Genomic DNA, 19297 nt, shown 5'->3' with positions numbered 1-19297 from the left:
TTATATTTTAAAATTTAACATACCTATTCAGCAGATAAAACAGTGATGTTCCAGAAAAGGTCTGGGGAAGGCTGCAGGAGCTCAACTACAAGATGATTGACAACTTCTGTGTCTGATAGGTTGTTCTTCGTCAGGCGTGGTGGTTAAAAAAAAAAATCCACCTACAAAATTCAAAATCTCCAAATTTTAGTCTGCTCAAATGAATCTGAATATGAACACACGTCAATCAACAGTCAATCATCACCTTTTTATTGTTACACAGTTGTTTCCTGGCACCAATGTGTGTGTGGTATGCGTCATTTGCTACATTTACATCATGTCTAGCTTTGTCTTCACCTTGCCATAAGTAAATAAATAAATAGAAAATAAAGACACTATTTTTCAGAAAGAGGTGGCTCAGAAACAAGAGAGTTTCGGTGTGCACTGTTTGCAACATTTTGCTGTTCTGAATCACTGTTGTTTTGTTTTTTGGCAACTTTGCACTTCAAGAATTCCCAGAAGGTCGAGAAAGCCCGCAGGCAAAAACGCAGAAGCACTAACGGAACGGACGAAAGGCCGGGCCTCTCTAAGCTTTGGGAGAGAAACGACTAACATAAAGGCAACTCACAAGGTTTTTTGTTCATCAGCTTGGCCGCCGCGACGGCTGTTAAGGTCCAAATACGATCGGCGTCATTATTCAGCTTCATGCTACTTGGTTCAATGAAGAACAAAAAGAACAGCATGAAGGTTGTGAACTGCTGAGGTTTGAACCAAGCAGGTAATTGCGTTTTATATCGCAATGTGCAGTGGCGAGTCTGTCTTACAAAATATGATGAATAATTGAAGGAAAGTTTGTTTTTTAATAACACTTCCTCGGAGTTTAGCCTGCATATGGTTCCCCAGCCTTGCTCTGGTGAGCCTGTTCACCGACGCACATCAGCCGCAACAACGGGTAAAGTGCCATAAAAAAAAAAAAAAGGTACTTCTACTTTTCTTACAGTCTACAAAAATCATCAACACGTCGGATCCGATTCATCTAAAACAAGAACGCGTTTTACCTCGATGGATCGGCGGACATTTTGTGTTCGGTGGACGCTGGGAAGCGAAGGAAGGAACGCGAGAAAAAGTGTCTAATGATTTCATGGACGCTTGTGCTTCACCAGGCTAAGCGACAAATATTCTGCCGACTCTTCTTCTAGGCAACGAGGCACATGCTACAGACTTCTTGACGACTTCACGCCTGTCAACATGCGCTCCAAACAGTAGCTCGTACAAAACGGGAATAATAAATTAAACATGATCTCTACAAGTGAGCAATAAACAAATAATGCTAACATCTATTTACAAGAACCAAAAAAAAAAATAGTCGTACATAGTCATGAGCTGCCTTTGACAAGAGGCCAGTTGAGGAGGATGTCAAAATGTCATGTCTTCATCTATTTGTCAATATCGTAGGCTGGTGTAAAGCTGGAATGTGGGAGGGAGGGGCGTTTTGATTTTTTGGATATACAGTGTTCCCCCTACCATAAATTACTTTTTTAAATAAACCTATCTGCTGTTATCCACTTCTTGGTGCCGTTTCTGAAAAGTCATAAGATGTCACATGATAGTGTCAAAGCACTGTCTAATAGAAAAGTAGTGCTTTGGCACCATTTTGTGGCTGAAGCTCCTCCTGTCACTTCAGCACAGTTCCTTGACACCGCAGGATGGCGCCAAAGCAAGCCATTCATGTAACGAAAAAGCTTTGTCTCAGCCTTGTGGCATCTTAGGGCGTTTCAGAGGACAAAAGAAAGAGGACAAAAAAATTGCACGCACTTGGGGAAACTCTGTATATGAGGAGCATTTGTGGCTTTGACATATGGGGCGTTTTCATAGAGTTCCTCAGAGGTATTTAGAGGACGGCATGAAGGGCCGCAAGTATGTTCAACATGCCGGCCACTGCGCTAAAGAGTAGTGTGGAGGAAGGAAGATGAGGATTTAAAAAAAAAAAAAAAAAGGAGTTAGGGCGGCGGTAATACTCTAGGGCTGCTCTTCTTTCTTCTTCAGCGATATACGTTTCTTCCTGGCGGCGAGCATTTCATAGAATGGGTCCACGCTGACTGCAGATCTGACGTGACACACCAAAGATAAATTAGGAAATATTTCCCTCCCGAGTGAATCTACAAAATAGGAAATTTCCCCTTAAAATAAATTCAGCTATCTTCTGTGATCTAATTTCTAGCAGTATACCAAGAGACAATCTGCATTCTTTTGCTTTGTGCTGCCGTACTTGATACTGTGGATCCACTCATCCTTCTCCTCGGGCGTGGGGGCGGAGATGCGGTACACCATGTGGTTCCCCTCCACCACCCGGCCGTCCGCTTCAGTCTTGCACGCCTTGATCAGCTGACCGCGGTTGTTGGGGATGTACAACTCGAAGCAGTTCTGTTAGGACCAGACGACAGCGGCTGGGTCATGATTCTTTTACACGCCAGATCCAAGTAACCAATAGATGTAATGCTTATATCACGTCATATAAAAAAAAAAAATATATATATATATATGTTTTTCCTATCTATGAATGACAGTATATTGCTTAATGGTTGTTCTGTTGGTATCCAACACGTTTCAATTATTTCATCCGTATGTAACAGCTCTACTTTCATTTGTTTGTTTGTTTTAAAGTTCCACAGTCATTCCAATTGTGCGGCTTGACAGCAAAAAAAAATTGGAATTGTGCCAAGCATGCGAGACAAAATCCAGTCTAGGCAAAACAAACAAGCAGCCGTGTGGAATCCAATCTTACAGGTTTGCGTGGGTCCTCCACCTCACGGATGCTGAGGTTCTCCAAGGGGATGATGCCTCGAGGTTCTTTGTCCTGTTGGTTCGAGCACACACACAAACACGCGCTCACTCAAGTGCACAGTTGGGACAGCAACGTGTACGACCATAAAAAAAATAAAAACAACCTCACACAAGCCATCAGTAAATATGTCGCCTCGTATGGGCTTTGGGATTATTTTAAGCAGTGCACAAGCCACCCAACCAGTTCTACTTCGAAAGTGTTCAAAACATTTGGATGTCATGAAACTTTTCATAGCGTGACTCCAAAAGAAGCTTCAACCGATTGATGCCTGCATACAAATCGCCTGTTTTCTTTTAACACACTAGATTCCATTCGTGAAGTGTGCCGACTTACTGTTGTGTATTCAAAGTAGTAGAGACAGTTGTCCGTGAGGATGAACCATCGCCTCTTCCAGGTTTTCACTCGTCCCCCTGAAAGCAAGCGCTGAGAGTCACACGGTGTGGCCCGTGCTAAGCGCTCACCTTCTAGCTAGCTACCTTCCCATGCACGACAACGAGAACTTGCGTCAGTACATACCTCCTGAGAAAACAAGCAGCGGCAGCGGAAGGCGGAAATCGCAGGGGAAGAAGCGGAAGGCGAATTTATTTAGAGGGCGACCAGAGAGGAAGAGAGAGAGGAGGACATGATACATTAGTGACACACATGACAAGCCCCCGCCATGCCATGCAACAACAGCTCCACAGCGTGCCCCTCGTGGCCATTTTGTCGTCGGGCGGACAGATGCAGACCCACCCACCCAGCGCAAAAAAAAAACTTGGATGAGCACAGCAAACTTTCCGACATCCAGAGTTGGATTTGTGAGAAGCGTCGCTCTCACCGAGCTTGAGCAGCCAGCCCTCTCTGTCGGGGTTGAAGAAGGTGTGCGTCAGGTCGTTGCCGTCGTCCTCGGGGATCTTAAAGGGCTCATTTTTGATGCTTTCGTACAGGTTCTGGGGTGAGGAGGGAAGAATTGTGTCAGAGTGCCGCTTGGACGTTCACGCCGTCATTAAGCGTACTCGCAGCAGGTCCTCGGGCAGGTCCCCTCCGTCGTTGATGCCGCGGTTCATGGAGATGAAGCGGTCCAGGCCCGGTTTGTCCCTCACGTTGGGGTTGTGGAGGCTGGTATTAAGCATGATGATGGCGAACGAAAGCACGTAACACGTGTCTGCAAACAGTGGCAAGTTCAGTCACAGTTTTTTGTTTTTCTTCATTACTTTAGAAATGAGAGGAAATGAATAATCAAAATGCTGTGCGTGCGAGTATGCACCAGTGCTCTGGAAGACGCCGGGGTTACAACGACAATATCTCTGAGCAAAGGCTTCCATCATTCTGTCAATCTTCTGGGCTTCACCGGGCAGACGAAAACTCCACAAAAATTGCCTGCAAACATGTCAGTTACCACAGCATACATTTAAAATGCAGCTTTTTGCGCATCATAGACCAAATGGCAGCTTGTACTAAGTTTATCATCAAATCGTCTCGATTGCGAAATGGCATTCATTTGGGTGAGGTGCGCATGGCATGCGAGAGTTTGGTACTTTCCATTACGCCGAATGTTTGTCTGGCTTCGTGTGCCAGGATCCCAAACCAGACACTTAATGAGTTTTCATTTTCAGAGTTGACCCTGACTTACCTGAGGGCCTGGACCAGGTTAAGATCTGTGAACTCGTGCAGGTCAACGAAAGCCTGGAGGACTTTGATGTTGAAGTCGTCCCTGCAGCAGAGCAGTGACAGAAGCATTAAAAAAAAAAAAGGGATTCAACGAGATGAAGACTCAGAGTAGATTAAAATGGGTCACCTTTCCCCGAGGTAATCGCCGATGGCCGTCTTGTTGAGGCCTTCTCCTTTGTAAAGGAACTGAGCGATGTCCTCCGGAGTGTGTCTGAGCAGCTCATTCTCCACGAGAAATACGATGCCCTGTGAAGCCAAACACGCACTTTGTTGCCATCCAAGCTCCCATGAAGAGTCTACAAGCAATATAACTTTCCTACCTTTTTGGGATCCATGTTAAATTTCTTCCTTCCCATTGCAACATGCCTATTTTTCTGAAGGGTTTTACTGCACAATGGACAGAAGAGAAGGTGCGATTACTACTATAAAAAGACGTACACAGTCACATTAAAGGTCCAACAATTAGAAGTCCTTATGTAATCATGTCAAAATATGAACAGATTGGATATTAGCCAGCATCCTCATGTGGATTGTGTCGAACCTTGGCTGTTCCACTGTATTAAAAATGTCAATAACAATAGGTGGCGTGCATTAAAGCATGATTCTATTCACATGTGAGCAGATGACATTACTAAAATTGCTTGAACCATTGTTTCCTTATGTGCAACAATAATGTTCACTCCTCACCTGCCCTCCGTGCTGGCCTCAAGCCCTTCCACCTCCAAAATGGCCTCCCTGAGCTCCTCGCGGAGCCTTTGAATCTCCAGCAGCAGGACCCCCTTCCTCCTGCGGATGTCCTCCAGCTCCGAGCGCTCCTCTGGGCTCAGGTCTACTGGGACTACGGGTGTGGGGGTGAAGCAGAGAAGAATGAGCCTGTTAGTTCTGCCGCTGTGAATACGACAAACACAGCTCTGACAATATAAAAGGGGGCGGGGGGGGGGGGGGGGGGCTCTTTATTAGCTTAAAATAAATCACCAAGGGCATTGTTACTCACATTGGGGATGACAGATTAGTGCCATTGTAATCACAAAACAAAAAAAGAGAGTGGGGAAACAACTGCATAGGCTGGAGGGGAAAATTAAATTTCAAAATTTCTTTTCTATCCTATACCCTGTTCAAGATTACTTCTCTGGCTACTTCAGTTTCCCACAACTTCACAAAAACGTGTTCTTGAAAACCTTTCAATTAAGTGTGACTGTTTTATTAACCTTGTGAGGTTAACTGTTGCTAGTTCACCATGCTGGAAGTAACACCAGGATAAAACCAAAACAAAAAATTTGACCCCCACCCCACCCCCCAAAAACCACGCCCACACCCTGGATCCTACACAATAATAACACGCGATTCTAAACAGATTAGAAGTATTTTAAAAGAATAAGACGCTGTGGAACGCGAATCCCACCGGCGCTGTTAAATGTCCACCAGCACCGGCCTTACCTGAAACACTAACCGAATCGATCGATAGGAAGCTAACGTCAGCGTCAGTCGAACTGTGCCTCAGAGAGATAGTGCTGTATTATTTTAGCAAACTTATACGAACATTAACTACTCAATTATGTTTAACTATGTATCAAACGGCTTCATTCTCACACCGAATCTAATAATAAAACCGATAAGCGATAAGGGTTAGCCGCCACTAGCTTAACGATAACGTCTCCACTTAGCCACTTACTGTAGTCCAAGTCATCCATTTTCGGCGCTTTGCTTTTAGGCATAAATATTTCCGAGTCGACTGTCATTCAATAGCAGAAAATGTGGATATATATACAAATATATCCACAGAAGTGAAAGGAAAGCAGGGGAGGGGGAACACGACTCCTAGTGGTACGATACGTCGGCCCGGAGACAAAGAAAGTGCCCACACCGGAAGCGATGTGTTGTGATCGAAGATAGTGTTTCCGGTCAGCGTGTTCTGTCAAAATAACAGTTTTTATTTAGATAATAAAATGTTTCCGCTCAGCGATGTCTTTTTCAAAAATTTAACATTTTACAATATTTTTTATAAAAACGACAAATAGTAAAACACAATTGCGACATTGCAGTAGTTAAACCAACATAGTTGTCGATATCAGGTGAAAAAAAATGTCAATACAGTTTTTAAGTTACATTTATTGAAAACATTGACAACTATGAACTGTACACCATAATCATATATTTTCTTCCATTATTTTAGTAATAAATGCAATTTCCTTACAAGGAGGGCCACTATAGATGCCTGGACATTTAAACGCCACATCCATTTCATTTGTTCAGTTCATACATATACAGAAGGTAGAACCTGCCGTTTTTTGATCCTGTACATTTTGGCAACAAATCTAAATTGTGATATTCTTCTACGTGGTGGTGTTATAAACCTAGACTGCTACGCCATTGTGGTAGACTCTAGCCGTGTGTAAAAAAAAACGAAAAAAAAACAGATAATACAAGCAGCAAAATAGCAGCCTGGTGAGCAGTTATAAATTGTAGTCCACTTTTTTTGTCGTCATGTTTGAACAAGATTTTCAACAGGATTGTAATACAAAGGCATTGATATCTCCAGGCATGACCAGGACATGCGCTATGCTGACATGGGACCCAAACAGTTCACACACCATCTCCACTGATTGATACAGTGCACATGCTATTGATTTGACCGGTTTATCAGCAGGTCTCAAAATAAGATTAACACAAAGCAGGTAATCATTTCTCACTCACTATTGTTCCGATTCCACCAAAATATCTGTGAGGTCACTTAAGGCAAGGACATGATTTCAGTTGTCAACGCTCAGTCAAATTCAGTCTCCATCAAGTCCTATTGTGATTTTTAAGTTTGTTTCTACATTCAACTTTCCCAGCTAAAAAAAATAAAACAAACGGACCAATGTAATTCCTTTCATAGGAATCATTTATAGTAGTATAGTTCTAAGGTACTTTTACTAGTGCTTTCCTGTTTTTCTTCTTGGCTGCAAATGATTAAAAACATCCAAGTGTGCATTCTAGTGTTGTGATTTTAGCCCCGTTAAAAGACACCCCCCCCCCCCCACCACACAATTTTTAACGTTGCGGTTCTGTATAAACAATATTCTTCTTGGGAGTTGTGCGTAATAAGTGGATGAATGCCTTCTGTTTCAGCTCCGTGTGAAAGAGGCTTTGGCGTGCTGCGCTAACTTAATAAACATAAAATGCACTCCAGAGGATTATTGAGTGCCATGAAATGTAGACATCAAATACTGCTGAGGCTAAAGTAAGTGAAATGAACTTTGTTAACCACTGAAGCTCTAACCTTGTATAGTGTCGTTTTGCAAAGTCAATTTTTTCCCCTGTAAGGCAAAATACTGGTAGTGCTTCTGAGCATGCATACTATTGCGTATACACGCACCCGCATCATGCACTGTCCGCGCCAAAAAAAAAAAAAAAAATCAACAGACATTCGATTGTTCTTCCCTCGTTATTCCAGGCTGTGCGGTTTTCATGCGTCTGCGGGGTTCGCTTGGCGTAATCCCGCAGATGTGCAACGCGGTGCAGTTTTCATCCATTTTCTAAAACAAAACAAAACTATCAATCCCTGCATTCCTGCTCTCATGATGCATGGCTCGGTAAGGTTCTCCCTTTGACCCTCAAACTGTTTTTGTGCAATCCAGGTTAGTTCAGAATCAGAGCATACGTGGCAACAGGTGTGACATAATTCAGAAGTGAGTGCTTAGTAATCAGCTTCAACCAATCCCTGATTTAGAACCTGGTGACCTGCACTCCCGAGTCACCGACAATGAGGCGCGCCATGGAGGGATGGACCTACGACGAAAGCATGAGGAGTCAAAAACATAGCAAAAGTGATGACAGCCAGATTTTTGCAAAAATTTGAAACTGACCTGCGCTTGCAAGGGTCCATACGGCACCAGCTCTCCGTCCACCGTGAGGGTCCCGCGTGCCGATAGAGGCTGCAGCCGGAAGGCGCGGCAGGAAACGTGGCTGACGTACGGCGAGCTGACAGAGTGGTGCGTTCCTCTCTCCATGGCGAAGAACAGTCGGAGTAAGGTGGCTCTGGATATGCCCGCCCGCACGAAGGTCAAGTGGATGAGTCCGTCGTCAAACCTGGCCTGCGGCGCGGCGTGCAGGTCGGCCCCCAGGTGGCTCTGATAAAGGGCCAAAACGAGAACAAAATCGCCCTCTATTGTGACCCAGTCTCGCGTGGGAAGGGGTTGGTCCAGTGGGGGCAACAGGTCATCTCTGGGGGCGTTTAAAGGCAGCGAGACGTAAGGACGGTTCTTGAGGGGCCCGGCCGGCTCGGCCATGTCGAAGCTGAACGACGAGGTGGCCGTGCGTATGGTTGGCGAGGGCGAGGTTGACCCGGGCGTGTTGGGCCGAGGCGCCAGGAATGACGAGGCGTGCGGGGAGGCGCATGAAGGTGAAGATGGCGGCGTGGGGGACAGAGAGAGCGACAGGGAGGGAAGTTTAGGAGGGAGCGAGTTAGAGTGCGAGTGCTGCAGGAGCGACAGGGGCCTCGGCCGCGAGGAGTTCTGGTTCTGGTCCACAGTTCTGGGTTTGTAGGAGAATGGGGAGTGGCGAAAGGGGGAGGATATGGTGAGGGCACGTTCGCGGGCGACATCCAGAGGGTAGACATCTTTCTGGAAAAAGCTTCCGTTCAGGTCTTCATCCTCCACAGCGTAGGAGGGGCCGGAATTGCAGTCGGCTTGACCGAACAGCGTGTCGGCTATCTGGCTCGAAGGAGCAGAGTTCTTCCTAAGGGTCTGCCGGGCTTCATCTTGGTAGGTGAAAGAACCTTCATCTGCCTCCGAGCTTTCAGCAGGCTCTTCTTGGGTGAGCGTCACCCCCTCACACTTTACGCGGTCGACCACATCTCCAGCCTGATGCTCATCCTCCTCCATCTCACTCGAGTCCTCCTCGGTTCTTCCCTCGTCCTCGTGTTCGTCTTTAATCTGTGCCAGTCCGGTGTCCCCTCCCACGTTGCAGTCGCCCCGCCCCTCCTTCAGCCTGGCCTCTTCCATCTCAGCCTCTCCCTCGTTCTCCTTCTCCCTGTCCTCCATCAGGCTGCTGGCCCTCACCACGCCCGTGCCTCCTCCCCGGGTTCGCTCCCGTCTTCGCTCTCGTTCCCGTTGCCTCTCCTCCTTCTCCCGCTCGCCCTCGCCCCGCCGCAGACTCCGTTGTTCGCTGATGCCCATGTCGGAGGAGGTGCGATGGATAGGCGGTTTGCAGAAGCCCTCCAGGCCCTCTGTGATGCTTCGGGAAAGGGGCCTCCTCGGCGCCGGGGGCGTGACGTCGGGCGAGGGGGCCAAGCTGGAGGGGGGCAGGTAGGACAGACGACCCTTGTAGGAGCGGAGGGAGGCGATGCGCACTAGCGTGCCCAGAGTGAAACGCGCTGAGCCCAGCCCGCGATACCTGCCGTCACATGACACAGACGCTAATGCTAAAGACTCGACATTTCATCATTTGCAGGTGGCTCTGAAATCGATCCCCGCCATGTTCACAGTACACCTCACCTCTCACTTTCAATGTCCACATCCGACACGAACCCCCAGGCGACGGACAGGAACGAAAAGAGCCTCCTGGGCCCGTGCCCGGTAGCGGCTCGGCTGTTGTTGGCGGGCGGGCTCGTCGTCACGGAGACCAGGTCCATGGGCCGCACGCCGCCGCGACACAGCAGGAAGCAGCAGTTCAAAAGGAGAGACTCCCGAAGGCACATGTCAAACCTGCCAACACGTCAGCAAAATTGACTTCCAACGCCGATGCGCAGGACAGGACGGAGGTTTCCTACCCCGCGTGGTGGTTGATGGACCCGGCCAGCGCGTTGCCAGAACCGCAGGGCAGAATGCCAACAGGTGTTTTTATGGCTCGCTCCCAATCTGGACGCTCCATTAAGCCGTTTATGACCTGCCGGATCAGAGGACACAATATCGTAACGCGCCTAACGTTTGTCCACCTTATCGATCCTTACCTCGTGCAGGAGGCCGTCTCCCGAAATGATGACGACGCCGTCCCACTCCGGTAGCGATATCTCCCTGATAAGCTCTCTGGCGTGGTTCTGACGCTCTGAGGCAGATAGAGACGTACTTGTGCAACTCGAGCGGACGCCGCTTGTCTCGTCTCGTTTGCCTTGGTGCCGCTTACCTGTCTGGATCAGGTTATAGCTGATGTTGGCCTCCCTGATCATGGGCAGGATGTGCGTCTGACACCACTGCATCGCCTGTCCTCGCCCACTGAACGGATTGACCAGCAGCAGTAGACGCTTGGGGCGAGGTAGGAGGCTTCTGGAAAATTCTTCAAAAAAAAAATAAATGAATGGGTTAGAAGAAATCCACAGAAAAGCAATATGGCCACAAGTCGGGGTGAGCGCCGCAACAAGCAAACAGAGCAGAGATGATGGATGAATGAAATGAAGCGAGGACAGCCTTGTTTACTGTGAGAAAGGAGATGATGAAGTTTGGGTTGAGGTCAGGAAACAAAAGGAGAGAGGGAGATTAGATACACTCGAGGGGCAAAGGAGGGAGGAAGGAGACAGGAAAGGAGATCAGACGCTGGTGAAGTGCAAAGGCCACCCACAAAAGGTCGACACCAAGCACCGGTGAACATTGCTGTAAACATCTCGCACATTTCAGTTGAGTTGACATGAAATCACACGTTACATACAAGGCGTTTCAAGTGTGGACCTGCTTTGTTGTTTCTCTTGCATGTCTTGGTCACTATGACATCAAGTTATATTTAGCAAGCACTTACAAAGGGGGCAGAAATCAAAATGGCAAGAGGAGGAAGGGCTGCACAGAACATATTACAAAGAAAATTGCGGGGGTCCACTTCCCCTTTAAACACTAAAACAAATGTGCACTCACCCGTTTCGGCCGTGACCGGCACCCCTCGAAGTAAACACTGCACGGCGGCCGACCATCGCTCCGCCTCGGTTCTGCTCTCAGCCAGGTAAGCCCTCACCTGACGGCGGCGCGACACCCCTTTGCGTCGTTTACCTGGCGGGTACCAGTAGAGCACCAGGAGCGGGGGCGCGGGCGCTCGGGGGCAGCTGCATCCCACCAGCTCCGACAGAGGCAGCAGCAGCCGGGCCTCTTTACCCGGACGTGGCGACAGGCGCTGGATGTGGACGTGCAGGTGGGTGAGGGTCAGCGCGTAGTTGGAGGCCGGCGCCAGCGTGGGCGAAGCGGCTGGGGAGAGCCCGCCCGGACCGCCGCCGGGGCTGTTGGGGCAGCTATTATTGTTGCTGCTGCCACTATTGTTGTTGTTGTTGGACCCCCAGCTGGCAAACTGGCCGTGGAGGAGAGCTTCCGACGGGGAGAAGGACGACGGTTCCGGGGAGCGCATTCTCGCTCGCCGGACGGGGACAAGCTTTACTGAGTCCCAAAATTTCAAAAAAGCTGCAAAATGGAGTCAAAATGTTTAAAAAGATCGTTCAGTTCTTGAATTGACAACAAAAGAAAATCCCTTGTGTCCTCAGTGTCATTGGTTTGGGAAACCCGCAGTTTCCAGTTCATAGTGTCAAACGGAGCCTTCCAGTGTTTACTAGCTTCATTTCACTCCCAGTCAGGTTCTAGTCCAAAATATTTCAATCAAGTCACATCCACGAGGTAAAACAACAATAACATCACAACCTAAGTTAACTTAGCAGCTACAACATCAACAATAAATCTTTTCAAATAATGAAGGTTCACCGAGAATACTGGCCGAATGACTAAGACTAAAAAAAAAAAGAAATCAACACCTTGACGGCTAAAACAATCGTCATTAAATAAACACGTGTTCAGGCTACCGCTTACGTGCTGGACAGACATGAAAAGTGCTGGACGGTACTTGATTTGGACAAGAGATGATAATTATATCATTGATAAGGAGTGTCTGATTTGTTTTTTTCTTCCATCTCAGTGGTGGCAAGAGCAGAAGAGACAGGTGGACGGGAGACAAAACCAACGGACGCACACAAAATAAAAGAAAAACGGAGACAGGTCCAGGTGGCTCCTTGTCATGGTCAGAAATTCCAAGCGTCACGTTCCCTCACGGAGCTCTCGGCTCCTGGATGGAGACAAAAGTTAACATTTGTTAATGTTCTTTGATTTAGCTTGGTTAGTAGAGGAAGATGTTGGCTCTCAGGAGTGCATGACGTGCTCAATTTTGTTTTTGCTGAGACGGGCTGTGAGTCAAAGTCAATTTTGCTGACGTGCAAAAACCATAATGGCCGGAGACACTCAAGACGACAACCACATCATCTGCCTGCAATTTGTTACACTTTGGCTAACTTTGCTGACTATCTGGCCAAAATGTATTGATTTTTTATTGTTTAAATATATGCAATAATTGTTAGCTGGCTAAACAGCGCTGCGTTCATATATCAAAGTACAACACTTGGCGCTATCTCGTGCTCGAACTATTTGAACTTGACGAAGTGGTCATCTCTGGCTTTCAACTTTTACGACATTCAGGAAACATTATGCAAGCTGCGGTGCAGACGGAATCAATGCCTGGCCGATGTCCTGTTTTGATAAGGCCGGCGTTCCAATAGGAGCAGCCCCCGCGGCCATTGTTGCACCTTTGGTCCTTGAAACAGGGCGTGGACACGTCAAATAATAATACGAGCAGCGGACTAATTTGGACTCCCGCACAATGAGGCCACTGTTGACTGACTCGTGGGGGTATTTTGGGCATGTGCGAGCAAGCTTTTGCTTTTAACCCTTGACTGCATCATGTTGTTAGGGACGCTCAATAGAAACATTCAGCTGTCAATCTTATTTAGAGCAGGCATTCCAGTTTTCAGCACCGGATCCCAATTAGAAAGCTAAGCAAACATGATCAATAAAAACTTCCTTTTCACTCTTATAACACGTATGACAAGATGATCCTTAATTTAATAACATTTCAAATGGTTGGTAATTTCACAGAAAATGAGACAGCAAACGGTATGGCTCAACTTACCTGTTGACCATGAATAATGCTGAACAGCCTTCACCGCCTTTTTTATTTTTTTTAAAGACTTGTTCAGGTTGTCTCAGCTAAATTTCTTTTTGCTTGGAAGGACAAACCTTGGGTCAAACGCATTATGCACAATTGCTCAGGATTTACTGCGCCACATTCTGAGAGGATGGTTGACAGTTTTATAAATATACTTTGCTTGTTTACTGTGTTATTTTACGTATACATTATATGTATACATTGCTGGTCACATCATCTTTGAAATGGAGACCTTTGAATTAACGTTTTGGTTTTTCTTTTTTGTAAATGTATAAAGGCATTATTCACCCTATATTACCTCATTTAGACTTTGATGAATGAGTCAATGTACTTATTTCGGGAGCTTGATTTAGCGTACAAAGTAAAGCTACGTGTGCTCCTTGAACTTTAACCAGCGTTGTGCAGATGTTAGCTAGATAGGCTTATCTTGTTAAACGGTAGAGATTAATTTCATCAGATCGAAAGCATTGTAATACGTCAAAGTATATTACAATGTAATTATGGGCGACTTTGTTTTGACGTGAGCTCGGAGTGCTATTTGTAACGATGCGCAAACGGCAAGCTACTTGGCTGTTTATTGTCTTCAAATAATCAACCGATTAAAGTGAACAATTGATAGTGAACAGGTTCATCTATTCAGATTACCTTAAAAGCTCCTTTTTGAAAGTTCACGACTAGCTAGGTGTTAATCGCCTGCAAACTGGCTAAGATGTCAAGCTAGCCGAGGTTAGGTTTTGATTCAAAGCCGAACCGTCACAATGGAGACAAGCTTTTGTCATCGCGAAGCAGTCGGTTGTTGATTGAATCGGAATGAAATGAAAAAAGAAAGCAAAAGTAAGCGCCGTACCTCATCTTGTTTGCTGCTGTTGTGGTGACAAGCGAAGCGGTGTGCTGCTCCTGTCTCGCTGCAGGAAGTGTGCACGCTGCTGCCGCTAGTGCTGCCTTGAGCGGCGCAAAGGAAACCCAATAGCAAGAAGGATAACATTGGAACACCCTCCGACATTCTCCAATCATTGACAGACATCACTCACTTCCTGTTTGGGCTAGAATGCCTCCACATGCCTCGGCGGCCAATCATTCCCACACAGACTAGTGCATGACGCTTTCATGGCAAAGTTGCTCAAAGGAATGTATCATTGTTGAATTGGAGGTCACGTTCCAAGAATTGGCACGCCAACTAAATTTGTGGCACCATATAAGGGGAGAAGTAAACACAAAAGAGGAAGTGATGTTTTGTACAGCCAGTCTTTTATTTGAATCATGTGTGGTAAACAAAAGTGAGACTTTAGTTTTTGTAGCCACGGCTGGCTCTGCGACCACGAGCTCTCTCAAACTTCCTGCCCTTGGAACGAATGTAGGGCCTGAAAGAAAGAAAAAAAAAACACAGGTTACAACGCTGACTGGCCTTTTTTATCTGAAAGAATTCTTTGCCTGGGGGCAGTATCTTTTTATTTAACTTGAGTGAAATTCATTTGCATTTAATTTGTTAAAAAGAATTGTTTCTTAACATTTTGGGACACATTATATTTAAACTTTATGAAATTTGCAGTGCCTTTATACTCAATCATTTGTCAGCTAATTGCAGGGGCATAAAGACAAACTTAACACACCTTTTTCAATGAACATTGGCACATTTTTAGAAAACACACAAATCATTACTAATGACTCATGATAGAATTTCACTAGAACAAATGTACAAGTGTGCACATACTTGCTGTGGCTGTGAGGAGTTCCAGGAGCTTTACCAAAGTGCCTGTACACCTCTCTGCCCTTGCGAGGACCTGAAAAACAACACATCATTTTCCCATCTAATCTTTTGACTTACGACAACTACTGTACTAATTTTACTCTTGACAATTTTGATCAAGTGAAGCGACTGCTGTTAAGAGTCGATTGTTGCAATCTAAAAAAAACAAAGACGCGGCTATGGAGAATAATTCTGCACTTGAGTGGACTTGTGGCTATAAAAATAACTTGCCATGTGATACAATCTAGAATCAATTCAAGCCTGTTCAACAGTGAGGAATCGTGGCACCAACTGCCTGCAGGTTAATGTTTCATCCGTCATGCTATGGAACAGAACATCCATATCTGGATATTGAATGATAGCGGCTCATGTTTGACCGACACAAAGGGAGAGTGAGCACAATTTTTACATGACTCATCAGTCAACCTTGACGTTTGTACATTTTGTATGGTCCTCTCTCTACCCATGTCATTTCTGTTTAAACATACACAAGCAATCAATTAATTGAGCACTATGAACATGTGGTGCTATCCTTACCGGACAACAGCACGGTGCCTTTTCCTTTGGGTGAGGCCATTGCCAGCTGGTCAAAAGTCATCACTTGACCTCCGGCCTGCAAGATCCTGCGGCGAGCACCTTCACTCACCCTCAGGGCGCACACCTTGAGGATAATAGAGGAAAAAAAACTTTCACACTCTCAAAAAGATATTGCTATTTAGGATCTGGATATTTGAAACATATAAATTAAAACAAATCTGGAAAATCGTGTAAATGCCGACGATCCCCCACCTTGAGCTTGGGAACTTTCTGGATCCTGACGTCATCGGTGATCGTTCCCACGACAACGGCGATCTTGTTATCACGACCGCCCATCTTCATTTTATGGAGCTGTAAAGAGATATCTGCTAATTCAGTGGTGAAGATATTGACATCGCACGCAAACATTTAGGGGTTGTTCTTTATAATAAGGAAAGTACGAGGTAGGTGAAACCAACCAGGCGAGAAAGGGAGAGGGGAGGCCTGTTACTTCTGCTCATGAACAGCCTTTTCAGGACAACTTTGTTGAAAGTCGAATTGGAGCGGCGGGTCAGGAACCTATACAGCTAAAAGGCAATACATTTTAACAACTTAAACCCCATACAGTGAGCTCCCACAATTACGTGGATCATCATTCAAGTGTGTCGAACTTTAAGGGTGTGTGGGTGTCACAATTACCTTGACCAGGAGCCTCAGGTAGATATCCCGACTCTTTGGCTCCTTCCTGTGCACCTTACGATCCTTGTTATGTCTTATATCGACTCCCTTTTGAAATAAGGAAGCACAAGGTCAAACTTAAATCTGCTGCTATACATGTGCAAACACTAAATGCAATTCAACTAAATGACACGAGGTTCATCGCGATAGTTGGACGAGTCGCTATACGTTGACTTGAGAGCGGCTCATTAGCTCCACAACACACACATGCCGAATTTAGAAAGAACACTACCACAAGTCATACCAACTAATATGGAAAGAATGTTCATATTATTCCTTGTTGTTTTACATTTGTAGTTTTTTTTGAACGTGTGTTGTGTGCAACGTCATTGATTTTGCTAGCTCGCTGTCGGCACCAAGAGACGAAGCTAATGTGGCTTGCAGGGACTAGTAAGAGGAAAATGGCGGTTAGATTACGAAGAAAACTGTTCCAACAATCACTAAATATGATATTCAATAAGATACGCGGTGGTAATTAGGAGGATGACCGTGGATAGCCAAGCTGGGGAATCAAGAAAACCAAACTAGCGAGACCTACCATCTTGGACTCGAAGGGAAAAGGAAAAAGGAAAAGCGGAGGTCTCGCGATAAACACTGAAGTGAAATATTGCGTTTCTGATTGGTTGAGAACAAACGCAGCTTCCGGTGGGCCTCCACGAGAAAAAACAGTCCGGGATTTTGAATGGCGCCTCTAGTGTCAGTATATATAAAACAATCTGCGTCTGCGTAAATACTTTTTACTATTATTTACTATCATAAATACTATTTTAAGATTATTAAACAATTTTAACTTACAACACTAAATATGATTAGCAATATGCAATTATTTATTGCTATGAGCCTACGCATTTATTTTTGTATCCATATAAATGCTAATATTACACACCATTTGGATGTGGTCATTTATTTAAGACAAAAATGGGAAAATCATCATTGCAACTTAACAATTTGAGATAGTGCTTTAATCACATAAGTCAATGCCATTACTATTCTGAGCAAGTTCAAAACTAGAAAATAATATGCAAACAAATGAGCAAAATGATAACAGTACAGTAAATGATCATTGAGTACAAAAGTTGTGAAGAATTCATTCAAGTTTGCCGCCCTTCTGCTGTCGGAGGTGACATAGGAAAATAGTGAACACGAGAGCGACGCCTCCGAGGAACACGGTCCGAGCCACGGGGGGCACCAGGGAAAAGTTCACAGCCTGAGATGATAATGATGGGGAAGAAAGAAAAAAAACATTACAAGATGAAGCTTTAAATCTGACTTTCCCAGGAAGTGACCAACCCCCGAGATCTCACCTGCATTGTTGACCAGAACACCACACCGGTCTGGAAAAAAAAAAAAAATTACACAATTTTAGAATACTATACAATTAACACAAAAATTGAATTGTGTACCTTGTAAGATGTCCAGAATTTCTCTCTCCAGTCTTGAAGAAGATCATCTTTATTTTCGAGTAAACTCAATCCTAAAAGAAGAATGAGTTGAAGTGGTTGAATTAACAAAAACAAATCATGATTTTAATCATCAACTCACCAATATAAAAAGCACTGATGGTGAGCGGTGCCGCCACAAGCTGATCCACCAGCACCTTCCCCGTCACTGCCTTGACCCCGCCCCCCGGCAGCATCTTCTCCAGCCAGCGGAGCCACTGGTAGTTGAAGTTGGCATGGAAACAAAAGCCCACGGTTGCCACTCGGGCTGTCTGGCGCCAGTCCACGCCAACAAAGGCCACGGACGCGTCTCGGCGGCCCAACACGCGCTGCTGGAAGAGGTCGGCGGAGGCGAACAGCACTGTGTAGCCGACCACGTTGCTGATGTACGGATGGGCCCTGAACGCGGCCCAGGCCCTGTTCATGGTAGAAACCTCACAAACAGAGTATTAGGTGAAATGTGACTAACTGGAATGAAACAAATTAATCTTAGATTTCCAAATAATTAAGAAGTAAGTATGAAGCAGGTCCAAATTCCACAATCGCTCCCACCGTGTTGTCTGCCAACTTCCTGAGCCGAGAGACGCCTGCTCTCCTCCCCGATTGGCTCTGTTGGACAAGGAGGAGCTGAAATCAATCTTTGAGACCCTTCTCACTGGGTCAAAGTTCAACTTCTTGCTGTTAAAGGCGCCGGGTGATAGTAGTATACCTATATCAGGTTGCTGCTATGAGAATCTGAAAGAAAAAAAAAAGCTTTCAATATTCATATACAAGTTTGTTGTGATTCAAAACACACTTTCTGTACTTTATAAGTTGCATTATTTACCAGGAGAGAACTCTCTGCTCTAAATTCTGAAGTAGCCTTATATCCACATCTCATGTGTCATTCTAATAATAGAACTCCAAGCAGTTAAGCGATAGAAATCCAAGAAAGTTAAATCTCCTGTGAAATTTTGTTTTTTACTCTACAGAAAACTGACTGCTAAAAATATTAACTATGATGGAGGAAAAAATAAAGAGAATGCGTCATCACATGACAAGTGTAATCACAAAGTTGTTTCTAAATACAGGCTTGTTGAAAATTGAAAACTATGTCATAGTGAATTGGGAAGATAAATATTTGTTTTTCATCCAAGTAAGACAACAAAACAAAATGGCTGCCACCACCACATTTTACTGTTAGGGTTAGGGTTAGTCCTTTTTACACAAAAATCTCACTTCTATTTTTGTGGTTAAGAACAGACTTTTGTCATCTCTGTAGCCTCCACTCAAAACCGTTTTCCTCAAATCATGTAATTGCCCTTCATTGTCCGTCGTTTTTTTGTCTAAGATGTTCCACCTGCTGCTGCGACTACCATAGACGTGTTCGAGTCATCACTCGGAAGGTGTTTGCGGCCGCGTATGATGCGGCTCAATTAAAGGCACTAGCAACCACATAGG

General features: G+C 45.4%; 4 protein-coding genes across 5 annotated transcripts; all 4 read right to left on the bottom strand.

Moving 5' to 3' along the window:
- Positions 1–228: 228 nt before the first annotated feature.
- cyth2 (cytohesin 2) lies at positions 229–6348 on the bottom strand. 2 transcript variants are annotated; one of them, XM_061290012.1, is made up of 12 exons: positions 6147–6347; positions 5162–5312; positions 4795–4861; positions 4602–4720; positions 4437–4517; positions 4071–4183; positions 3820–3968; positions 3642–3753; positions 3158–3234; positions 2765–2836; positions 2249–2403; positions 229–2086 (listed from the first exon to the last, which is right to left on the bottom strand). In XM_061290012.1, the coding sequence occupies exons 1-12, from the start codon at positions 6211–6213 to the stop codon at positions 1999–2001; spliced, it is 1251 nt and encodes a 416-aa protein (XP_061145996.1). In that variant the 5' UTR covers positions 6214–6347; the 3' UTR covers positions 229–1998. The 2 variants fall into 2 exon arrangements, with proteins under 2 accessions (XP_061145996.1, XP_061145997.1); XM_061290013.1 differs by having other exon boundaries at positions 2012–2138; positions 3158–3236; positions 3641–3753; positions 6147–6348.
- Positions 6349–6565: 217 nt separating this feature from the next.
- sphk2 (sphingosine kinase 2) lies at positions 6566–14419 on the bottom strand. The gene is made up of 8 exons (XM_061289910.1): positions 14265–14419; positions 11299–12484; positions 10580–10729; positions 10407–10501; positions 10227–10342; positions 9952–10161; positions 8323–9850; positions 6566–8245 (listed from the first exon to the last, which is right to left on the bottom strand). Exons 2-8 carry the CDS (start codon positions 11777–11779, stop codon positions 8183–8185), a joined length of 2643 nt encoding a protein of 880 aa, XP_061145894.1. The 5' UTR covers positions 11780–12484; positions 14265–14419; the 3' UTR covers positions 6566–8182.
- Positions 14420–14643: 224 nt separating this feature from the next.
- rpl18 (ribosomal protein L18) lies at positions 14644–17064 on the bottom strand. The gene is made up of 7 exons (XM_061290100.1): positions 16957–17064; positions 16380–16466; positions 16160–16267; positions 15954–16052; positions 15702–15825; positions 15129–15198; positions 14644–14778 (listed from the first exon to the last, which is right to left on the bottom strand). Exons 1-7 carry the CDS (start codon positions 16957–16959, stop codon positions 14703–14705), a joined length of 567 nt encoding a protein of 188 aa, XP_061146084.1. The 5' UTR covers positions 16960–17064; the 3' UTR covers positions 14644–14702.
- A 311-nt stretch (positions 17065–17375) lies between these two features.
- On the bottom strand, positions 17376–18460 carry si:ch211-120k19.1 (uncharacterized protein LOC563199 homolog). The gene is made up of 4 exons (XM_061290102.1): positions 17961–18460; positions 17822–17892; positions 17723–17752; positions 17376–17625 (listed from the first exon to the last, which is right to left on the bottom strand). The coding sequence occupies exons 1-4, from the start codon at positions 18280–18282 to the stop codon at positions 17506–17508; spliced, it is 543 nt and encodes a 180-aa protein (XP_061146086.1). The 5' UTR covers positions 18283–18460; the 3' UTR covers positions 17376–17505.
- Positions 18461–19297: the final 837 nt, after the last annotated feature.

The sequence above is a fragment of the Syngnathus typhle genome, linkage group LG10 (assembly GCF_033458585.1).
Source record: "Syngnathus typhle isolate RoL2023-S1 ecotype Sweden linkage group LG10, RoL_Styp_1.0, whole genome shotgun sequence".
Taxonomy (NCBI): domain Eukaryota; kingdom Metazoa; phylum Chordata; class Actinopteri; order Syngnathiformes; family Syngnathidae; genus Syngnathus; species Syngnathus typhle.
This window is presented reverse-complemented; position numbering and strand designations above follow the sequence as displayed.

Excerpts from the sequence above, each read along its gene's own strand:
- cyth2 (XM_061290012.1), bottom strand. The coding sequence starts at position 6,213 with ATGACAGTCGACTCGGAAATATTTATGCCTAAAAGCAAAGCGCCGAAA. Across the intron at positions 2,837-3,157 it reads ACTACTTTGAATACACAACA|GACAAAGAACCTCGAGGCAT; the intron begins GTAAGTCGGCAC and ends TCGAACCAACAG. Across the intron at positions 2,404-2,764 it reads TGGAGGACCCACGCAAACCT|AACTGCTTCGAGTTGTACAT; the intron begins GTAAGATTGGAT and ends TGGTCCTAACAG.
- rpl18 (XM_061290100.1), bottom strand. Across the intron at positions 16,268-16,379 it reads ACCTGAGGCTCCTGGTCAAG|CTGTATAGGTTCCTGACCCG; the intron begins GTAATTGTGACA and ends ATTGCCTTTTAG. Across the intron at positions 16,053-16,159 it reads CCCTCTCCCTTTCTCGCCTG|CTCCATAAAATGAAGATGGG; the intron begins GTTGGTTTCACC and ends ATCTCTTTACAG.
- si:ch211-120k19.1 (XM_061290102.1), bottom strand. The coding sequence starts at position 18,282 with ATGAACAGGGCCTGGGCCGCGTTCAGGGCCCATCCGTACATCAGCAAC. Across the intron at positions 17,753-17,821 it reads AATTCTGGACATCTTACAAG|ACCGGTGTGGTGTTCTGGTC; the intron begins GTACACAATTCA and ends TTTTTTTTCCAG. Across the intron at positions 17,626-17,722 it reads TGTTCTGGTCAACAATGCAG|GCTGTGAACTTTTCCCTGGT; the intron begins GTGAGATCTCGG and ends TTATCATCTCAG.
- sphk2 (XM_061289910.1), bottom strand. The coding sequence starts at position 11,779 with ATGCGCTCCCCGGAACCGTCGTCCTTCTCCCCGTCGGAAGCTCTCCTC. Across the intron at positions 10,730-11,298 it reads GCCGGTCACGGCCGAAACGG|AATTTTCCAGAAGCCTCCTA; the intron begins GTGAGTGCACAT and ends TTTTTTTTGAAG. Across the intron at positions 10,162-10,226 it reads TCCATCAACCACCACGCGGG|GTTTGACATGTGCCTTCGGG; the intron begins GTAGGAAACCTC and ends ACGTGTTGGCAG.